The sequence below is a fragment of the Montipora capricornis genome, chromosome 3 (assembly GCF_036669925.1).
Source record: "Montipora capricornis isolate CH-2021 chromosome 3, ASM3666992v2, whole genome shotgun sequence".
NCBI classification, from domain to species: domain Eukaryota; kingdom Metazoa; phylum Cnidaria; class Anthozoa; order Scleractinia; family Acroporidae; genus Montipora; species Montipora capricornis.
The window spans coordinates 64,042,996-64,052,995 of record NC_090885.1 but is presented as its reverse complement, the minus strand read 5'-3'; the positions used below and the strand labels follow the sequence as shown (position 1 = coordinate 64,052,995).

Sequence of the window (10,000 nt, the reverse complement as noted above, 5' to 3'; positions counted from 1 at the left end):
TCCTGTATGCACTCTTTCATGTATCCTTAAAGTTTGTGCTCGGCTAAAACACTTTCCACATTGTTTGCATTGGTAGGGCTTCTCTCCAGTATGCATTCTTTCATGTTTCCTTAAACCTCCTGCTTGGCTAAAACACTTCCCACATTGTGTGCATTGATAGGGCTTCTCTGCAGTATGCACTCTTTCATGTGTCCTTAAATTTGCACTTTGACTAAAACACTTGCCACATTGTTCGCATTCATAAGGTTTCTCTCCAGTATGCACTCTTTCATGTGCCCTTAAAGTTCCTACTTGTCTAAAATACTTTCCACATAGTTTACACTGATAGGACTTCTCTCCTGTATGCACTCTTTCATGTGTCCTTAAAACTCCTGCTTGGGTAAAACACTTGCCGCATTGGTTGCATTTATAGGGCCTCTCTCCAGTATGAACTCTTTCATGTTTCCTCAAAGTATCTGCTTGGCTAAAACACTTGTCACATTGTTTGCATTCATAACGCTTCTCTTCATTATGCACTTTTTCGTGTTGCCTTAAATTTCCTATTCGACTAAAGCGCTTGCCACATGTTTTGCATTCATTAGGTTTCTCTACAGTATGGACTTCTTCATCTCTCGTACGACTTCTCTCTTCCTTGAGACAGCTCCCACTCTTTGTACACCAAGAACCCCTGTTGAAAGTACGGTAGTTCCTGTGCTCAACTGATGTCGACATCATTAACAGATTGCGATGTACCTTAGCACTACAATACAACAGAAAAAGAAGTCATTTTCACCTCCAACGTCCAACCGACAGGTTAGTCAAGGTCAAGTCATTGGTCACCTTTTAACTCACAAACGATTGATAGGAGGCTAATAAATAGACGACCAGCAAGGCCACACGTGTAAATACAATTGCGTTAACAGAAGATATTAACGTTAAGTAAGAAGATAACCAACCACAAGTAATTACAATTGCGTTAAGTGTGGGACACCCAGAGTTTGTTATTTAATAGTAATAGCAGCAGTTTCACTAGCAGCCTTTGTGGCTTCCCTAATGGTGTTTTTATTAGAATCCGCCTTACAAGAAGGGGTTTCTCTCCACTAACTGGAACATTCACTAGTCAGCAGGTATTTTGGGGGGAATTATGTGTGGGTGGATGGTGAGTTGAAGAAAAATCATAGACAAAAGTTAGGGTTAGTCTGTAAAATGAGGGGGAGATGTTCACAAAGCAAACTCTCAACCCCACAATAAGGTTAACAAAAGAAACAAACTCTGTGTGAAATTAAAAACTTTAATTGCAGAAACAGCCAGATGGTACATGTAATCGAGTAGGAGGGAAAACAAATAATTATTTGACCATGGAAATTATTCGTTCTTACAATAGGAAAGATAAATATGAAAAATCTTTACACTAAAATCTTTGTTCTTAAAAAATAATATATGATATCTAATTGCTTGCAAGGTAAGTTGGATCAACTTTGGATGATATGGGGCGGATCGACTCTGGGGTTGGGGCGGATCGACTCTGGTGATGCGGGGCGGATCGACTCAGGGGCGGATCGACCAGTTACCATGATTTGGGATTAGAGTGCTCTCACCGCAAATTACATAAATTGTACTCAATGCAAATAGTATGTTAATGTCTACATGAGATTGTTATTATTGGTGTTTAAAGAAAAGAGAGCCAAATTTTGATGAGTCTGCTTTTCAAACACTTACATTATAACAGAAGTGACAGTGTCTGACACTTGCTGAGTGCAGACCCCAAACTAACCGTAACTCACAGTTATTGAAAGCTAAACGTTTTATTTAAAATGGGTGCTCAGACTTAAATACTTTTTAAAATCGGTATTTGTAGGCAGTCTGCAGTTGTCATACACCTTAGAAATGATCAGCTTTATTATTACCAGCATTTTTTTTGAGACATGTGATATTGAGTGTTCTTATCTGGATGAAATTCTTATGACATCTTTTATCTGTAAGTAGCAGTAATAATTTTTGTTTGGAATGTGACTGAGATTATGAATTATTTTTTCCAAGAAAACTGAAACTTTTCACTATATTTATTTGTTCATTAACAGTTCAAATTGGAGGTGGGTACAGCTGGGAATTGGTTCATTAGAAGATTGCTGGGAGGTTTGGGCAGAGAGTTGGTTACATAAAGTGCTGAGGCTAGCCAAGAAGATGCCTTCTTCTTGCAACATACAGTACCTACCACTACATGTATCATCTATGGGAGAGGAGTTCGAGGAAACCCCCGATAAAAGAAAAGGTTGGTGCCATGAAAAAATTCCTTTGAGGCACGTTTCTGTAAAAAAGCTGTAATGCAGTCAAACAACTGAAAGTCTGAAAGACTTAGAAGCTGATTGTTGCTTTTAAACAAGTGATGCATATAGATATTTACAAATAACTCACATACGTAAATTACACTTTAACAACTAATTCTTGACAGTCACTGCAATAAAATAATTATAAAGCACTGTCTGAGTTACAGGCCTGTGTACGTATAGACTAATGCCTGGCTATTAGCGGAAGATGATGCTACAGTTTTATTTATCCATTGTCTCACCCAAGATCTGCTTTCAGTTTAAAATTTTGAAATACTGTTAAATGAGATAATTCTAAATACCTCATCACACATAATTTTTTGGAAAAGTGTTGAAGACAAAGAAAGCATCTGGCAATATATTTTCAAGATTTGTTCCATGAGTTCCACCACTATATGTGTACTTTTATCAGTATGACAAAGTTAATTTGATAGTAAACTGAGTTACTCAATGAATCAAGAAAAATGTTACAGATACAGTATAACCTCATGCAAGTACCGGTATTACATGTGGTTCCATTTATTTGGTACACCAAAATGGGTGGCTGGTGTCTTTTGTTTCTCAGGATTAGGAATGTATTAGATTTGTGCTCTCTTCCTATTTTGTTAGAATATTGTGGACTGATCTTAATTTTGGAAGGAGTTATACTAATCATTATTCTCTTTAATTACTTTAAAGTGGTACTATGATCAAATTTTTACCCCTTGATTTTTTGAGTGTATCACATAGAATTCCATGAAAGAACAAAAACGCCATTTACCGTTTGCAAATATCTTCACTAGTTCTGGAGATATTTACCGGTAAGTTTGAAAAATGGGTAAAATATGCAAATGAGATGATTGATGACGTTATACACTCAACCCAATATTATATTAAGTATATAAATAGAGCTACTTTGGCCAATTTGCAGCACAGACCATTGAAACTTGGTAGTCTAATAGTTCTACAGGAAACACACCTATGGCTGTAAAAAATTCTGTTCCCATGGCAACTCATTCTTTTCCAGTTCCCATCCACTTGATTTCAAAACGTTCGTGATTTTCAGCTTGAAAAATGTTAAACACGGCCACAAACTTGAGCTAACATATTAATATGCTTGCTGGATCATGCATATGAAGTGCTGTTAGCAAATATCAAAATGGAACACCAAAGGTGGCCAGAAAAGCTTTTAATATGGGGGAGGTCTGGAACCCAATATGATGCCATGGTAACCTAACAGTTAAGCTCATATTGTGGAGAACATTTAGTAGAATCTTACTGATAAAAATCAGAAATTTCTGATACAAATTGGCTGAGATATCTCTTTTCATCATATTTGAAGAAAATTTGGTTGAGTGTTTGACGTCATCACTTGGCTAATTTGCATATTTTAAAAACTCGAATATCTCTGGAACTAAAAGAGATAATTGAAAAAAGTAAACAGCATTTTTCTTCTCACGCAGACTACTTGTTTACATTTTAAAATGGCTTAGATAGGAAAGATGCGATTTTCGTCATAGTACCACTTTAAAGGATTATGAGTCAATCAATGGAGAGGTTCTAGAAACAACATTTGCAAGGATTGTTGCTTCTGGCACACTAATTGAACTAGAGACATTTACCTTGTGGCAGAAAGCAAGGTTTTGTTAAAACTTTCATTTGCTGTAATTGTTTTGCTGGGAGCATACTTAATTATCAGCTTAATCTCAGGGTTGTTTTTCTTCTTTTTGGAAACAAAAAGTTTTTACTTTTTTCTTAATGTAAATTATCAGCTTAAGTTCTGACTTTTTTTTCTTTTTGGAAACAATTCTGTTAGAGAAAAAAAGAACACATTGGTAAAGTTCAACGATGCCAAAATTTTTGCACCAGTTATCCTAAGGCATGTTCCATTTTTTTTATGTTTGACTTCTTTCTGTAAGAACTGTCTTGTATTACATGTACATAAAACCACATTTATACAAGTATGTTGTATGCTTTAGTTTTTGTAATTGAAGTTAGATTTTGCAGCCATTGTTGCAATCTGTAATCAAAACACATACCACTCAATTTATCTTTGTTTAAGGCAAGAACACATTCAGCTGATTGCCATTTTATTGTTTCCTGAATAATTAGAATAAAGATATCTTTGATTTTTGCGATGTATTTGTATGTGTATACATTGTATTTATCATGTGCACTCTTTGCAATCTTATGATTAAAATTACCAGTATAAGATGCTTCATTGTAAACCTGGTCTTTTCTTTACATAACATTAAGAGAAATCTGACTATAAATGAAGGTACAATAATAGGTCTAGTGAGGGTGAATGTGTTCTGTAGAAAGAGTAAATATTACTCTGACAAGGGGAGTAAAGTTTAAGGGATTTTACTCTTGAAAAGGAGTGGTTTTGTACCTTTTTGTCTCACCCCAGTTTTGGAGCTAATTTAACTATGTCGAGGGTAAATTGAGCTCCATTTAAAGAGTTCAATTCACTCCATTAGAAGGATAAAATTTACTCTTGTATTAGAGTGAATTTTACACCACAGGAGGGGTAAACAATACTGGAGTAAATTTTTACCCCAACAAAAGAGTAAAAGATATAGGAGTACATTTTACTCCAAAAACGGAGTAAGCAGTACCGGAGTGAATTTTACTCCAAAAATGGAGTGGTTTTGTACCTTTTTTTTTTTACTCCCATTTTGGAGTTAAATCTACTCCTTGAAAATAACAGTGTAAAACAACCAATTGCAACAGCCAATTAACTGGGGAGATTACCTCTTTTGCCTCCAACACTTCAGGCTCCAGTTATTCAAATGATCGATGGCGCTATCCGCCGGACAAATCACTATCTAGTGGATAAGTCATAGCGAAACGAATCGCGCTATGCCAGATTCGGAGGGAAATAAATTATAAGGATTTGTATGGGAATCTCCATAACAAACTGAAAAACATATTTACACGCAAAAGTTCTCAATAAAAAAGCCTCACTTTATTGTCGTGCTGACTTTCTCACTTCTTGTGTGGTTATTTGCCTGATTGAATCTCAACTTCCCAAGTTGTCACTCCTACACAAATTAAGGGATATTCGCTGGACCTTGAAACTTGGTCAAAGAGACGTAAATTTATGCGTGTGGCCATTGCTGGAATTTGAGCGTGACTGATGGCGGAAAAGTATGATTATATCGGCGAGATGTTTGGTAAGCTAGAAATTACTTTCCAGTCTTTCCTTTGCGTGTGTACGAGTGACAACCCGGGAAGTTGAGAGGTCGCTTAAATCACATTCAATCAGGCAAATAACCACACAAGAAGCGAAAAAGTCAGCACGACAATAATGTACGGCTTTTTTGCGTGTAAATACCTTTTTCAGTTTGTTATGGAGATTCCCATACAAATCCTTATAATTTATTTCCCTCCAATCTGGGCCGCCTGTGACAGGAGAGCGCAGCAAGGTCTATGCGCCATGACCTAGGGCCAATTATTTTGCTGTCCGGCCCGACCTAAACTCAGTCAAGTTTGGACAAAATTAGTAACAAGAATTTATCTAATATGTTGTTTGCATTTAATTTTTTGGCTGTAAATACCGGTAACTTGGATGTTTAAAAGCGAGGAAACCCCTAAAATCGCATCACATGGAGCAGTATGTGTTCCTAGCAGGGCCGTACGGCTTTTCCGGCCCTGCTCCCGCTAATGCGTACAGCCCTCATACGAGGATATTCCAAATAGTTTTACAATGTAATAACATGGACGGCAAAATTACTGAATGCTGATTGTAAAAGAGAGCAAAATTCCACAATCCCAACGTCAGTGGCTTCATAGCCAACCCATTCTCTACTTTAAATTAATGACTATCGTTAATTCGTAATTTGCTATAAATTTACTATAATCGTTAATTTAGAAGACTGAAAGCTTGATATGGATTATGGGAAATGGTCATACAGTCAAACCTCTATTAAGCGGTCACCCTCGGGAAATAGCCAGGTGACCAAGGTGGCAGAAATTGACCAGGGGTCCGTTTCTCGAAGGTCCCGACACGTTTTCGACCCGAAAAGCTGTAGCAAAAACTTCAAACCTTTCATATCTGTTTTATGCACATTCATACATGTACCAGAAGTTTTTTTTACCTCTCTGCCTTTAAATACCGATCACCTAATTTACATTTTTTTTTGTTTACAACAACAGTAACACAAAATGTGATAACAGTATCTTCATGGGAGTAACAGTTTGAAGGTGACAGTTATTCTTCTGGTTGGTTGCAAAGGAAACTGATAAAAGAGGAATTCGACGTGTGTGCCGGTTGAGTCACCACAGAGATGTGTATTTTTACATAGATAATGCTGTGGTTGCGTTTGACTGCGTTTGATGAATTGCAAAAGAAATTGGACACGCTTCGCTTATCTTCCTGTCCATAAATATGCCTTTTACTGACTGTTGTTGTGTAACAAGGTGACCGTTAAATAGAGGTGATTTAAAATAAAGTTAGACGTTTGGGAAATCCAAAGGGTGACTGTGTCCGCTTAATAGAGCTGACCGTTTAATAGTGGTCAAATTTACAGTAAACGCGGCAAATTTCCGGAAATTGATACATGACCGCTTAATAGAGGGTGTTAATAGACATCTTTGTATGGACATAGAACTCGAACCTGGGAATGTTTATTAACCCGTCACCTAACCTGAACCAGTTGACCACACGACCGCCATCTGCTGCTTTAAAGACCACATGATAATGCTGTCTGATCACTCGGCAACAAGCAATATTAAACACCGCGAAACGCCGGTTTCCAAACTTCAAGAAAAAGCTAAAAATTTTAAAATCAAAGCTTAGGCTTGAAAGAAAACAAACAGCGGTTACAAACATTTTCATTTTATACTTGAAGTCACTTCTGATGATGTATGTTGTAGCATACGAAACGTCAAGCATAAAATGAAAATATTTGTAACCGCTGTTTGTTTTCTTTTCCTGCTGAAATTGAAATGGCCAAAGAGCAAAAAGCTTAGGCTTATATTATTAATTTAGCTTAGGCCTAATTACCTTTCAGCAGGGATATTCTATGGGAAACTTAAATGTTTTTATTGAAAATGCGGTGTTTTGATCTTCAGTAGCGAAGTGGAAAGAAGCAGTTCCTATAGAGTAGAACCTCTGGGTTCAATCCAATCCATGGATATGACTTTTTATTTTGAATTCTAATTTTCTCTGCTACCACAAGTCCTGGGACACCGTGTCCTAAATTAACGATACTAGTATAATAAATTCAAAGCAAATTACGAATTAACGATAATCGTTCATTTAGAGATGTCATCATGTTGTCATACAGTGCAGTTCAGTTGGTTAGAGCGACGCACGGGTGTCGCCAGGTGGCGGGTTCAAACCCCCTTTGAAGTCCAGAATTTTATCAAGCTTCTCTACACAATTGCTACATTTGCAAAATTGCGTTCATAACTGCGAAGATCATAACTTCAATTGATTTCATATCCGCAGTTCAATAAATGATTTATTTCACATATAATTTCATTCTTGATTCATTCATTACGGAAACACTCCCAATGTCAGTGGCTTTATACAGTTGCTTAGTTGGTTTGAGCGTCCCACCTGTATCGCGAAGTCACGGCTTCAAATCCCGTTGAAGTCCTGAATTTTTCAGGCTTCTCCACAAAATTATATTTTATATAAGGTAATTAATAAATAAAGATTACTATACATAATTCACATACAATCTTTTTTCCAAAATTATAACTAACATTTTTAAAATAGTTTGCTAATAATTGAAAGAAACCTATTTATTTTATCAAAAGGATAAATGCCCTCCTGTGAAACACTGCATTTGGGGTGTTCCAAGAAATATTTAAATTGTCATTTCTTTTTCACACTAAGAAAAAATATTTTTACATTAGAAAACTTTTACTGTTCTTCACATGATGTGGCAAGCGCTGAATGTTTAAAAGTTGATCAGCTACCAGGTTTAACACAATATTCATGTATGTCGTCTGTTTACTCAAATAGAGGTTTTGCACGGCAGCCACGTTGCATGGCAGGAACAATAGATTCTTTTTCCTATGGGAATAAATGTTCTTTCTAATGCAAAACATTTTCATTGTTCCTGCCATGCAACATGGGTGCCGTGCAAAACCTCTATATTACTCAAATATTAAGGCTCTTTTTACGGGTACTATTACATGTGCCACAGCATGCCCAATGGGCTTGCACTAGGAGTCTTTGCATTTATAAAAGAGTCAGAGTCAGAGTCCAGAGTCAGAGTCCACTATATCCTCCTTGGATGTTTCATCAAAAGATTGCATCTCAAGGCCTTTAGTTGAATGAATTTAATGTCTTCCATCAGGGAAGGGGAGCAGGAGCCCCACATCACAATGACATAGAGAGTCATTTTGTTGTTGTATTATACATGTACATGAAGTTGATTTTTTGTAGTATTGGTTTTAGTAAAAACTTCATCTGCCTCAAGAAAACAACTCTCTTGGACAATGAGCTATATGTATAGAATAACTAAATTGTTAGATGTAAGTCCTAGTAATCTTGTGCATTGGGACTTTGTACTTGTAAAGTACAGCTGTAGGCTCTTCGTAACTGTGTTTAGCAAGCCTTAACACTAATAATTTTTTCATATAATTATCTTCTTAAGCCTTTTGTCGGGATTCCCATACAAATCCTTATATTTTTGTCGGCCATACTCACACTGAGCTTGGGGCGCCTGTGATTTATCTGGCAGATAGTGCTATCCATTGTTTGAACAATTGAGGCCTGATAAGTGTAAGGATCACTTCAATCTTTCCTCTATAACCTGCACTTCATATGCGCATTTCTTTCTTTCAGGATATGAATAGACCACGCCTGACAGCCTGATAATTTCTAAATTTCCTGCTGATCTCAGTGAAATATTTGATTTATGCAATGCTAGTAGGCAGTGCAGCCCAGGGGTTAGGGCACTTGCCTTGAGATCCGGGGATCCCAGGTTCAAGATAAGTTCTGACCACCGGTTGAATTTGTTCCTGGTAGTGCCTAGTTCAACTTCTCAGCTACACTTGTAAATAGCCAACTGGTTTGCCTCTGGTCAGTTGGGATTCTTAACAGTTGTTGTTGAATGTTCTGTTCTGTCATGGTTGTTTCATTGGCCCTGAAAAGCCCATATACATGTAGCGTGTGGTCAATTAAGTATGTATGTATATATGTATGTAACGCTGTAGTTTAGACTACTGAGAAGTTGTCAATTACAGCCATCAATCTGTTCAATCTATTTCTGTGAGTGCTCGGTACTCTATGCAAATCTCACCATACATGTATTAAGGGCCCACAGACAGATTTTTCATGTGTTGCTAAGGAAGTGAAATGTTACTTCCAGTGACTGAGGTCATCATATCAATAGCTGACCAGAAAACGCTCTCACCAACCTGGAAAATTTGATAACAATCTCCTAATTCTTGTTTGCATCCAAGGTTTTTCCTCGCCCTTCCTCACGCTTGTTATCAGATCAACTGCGCATGCGTAAATGAACTGACTTCTGGTTTGAGAAAAAGCTAAATTTCCGGCGGTCTTTAAATTGATTTTTTTTAATATGGCATGTTTCACCCCCAAATACAGAATATACCTAAGCATTGATAACTTGTTACATTGTGAATTTTTTCATTTCATCATATTTTGTGGATTGTAAGAGCAGCACGTGATTTCGTGTCTGTAAAAAAAGGGGTCACCGATGATTGAAACAAGTAAAATCGATGTGATGTTG

At 36.9% G+C, this 10,000-nt stretch overlaps 1 protein-coding gene across 3 annotated transcripts in view; it reads right to left on the bottom strand.

The window, feature by feature from the left end:
- LOC138043701 (zinc finger protein 709-like) overlaps positions 1 to 10,000 on the bottom strand; it is a 12,549-nt gene that overhangs the window by 1,454 nt on the left and 1,095 nt on the right. For 2 of the 3 annotated variants that reach the window (XM_068890107.1, XM_068890105.1), the window contains one exon: positions 1 to 739. This exon is cut by the window's left edge and continues 1,454 nt beyond it. In XM_068890107.1, coding sequence (XP_068746208.1) covers positions 1 to 714 — 714 coding nt within the window. In that variant the 5' untranslated portion in view covers positions 715 to 739. Of the gene's footprint in view, positions 740 to 6,934; positions 7,061 to 10,000 lie in introns of all 3 variants that reach the window. The other variant, XM_068890106.1, reaches the window with a different exon arrangement.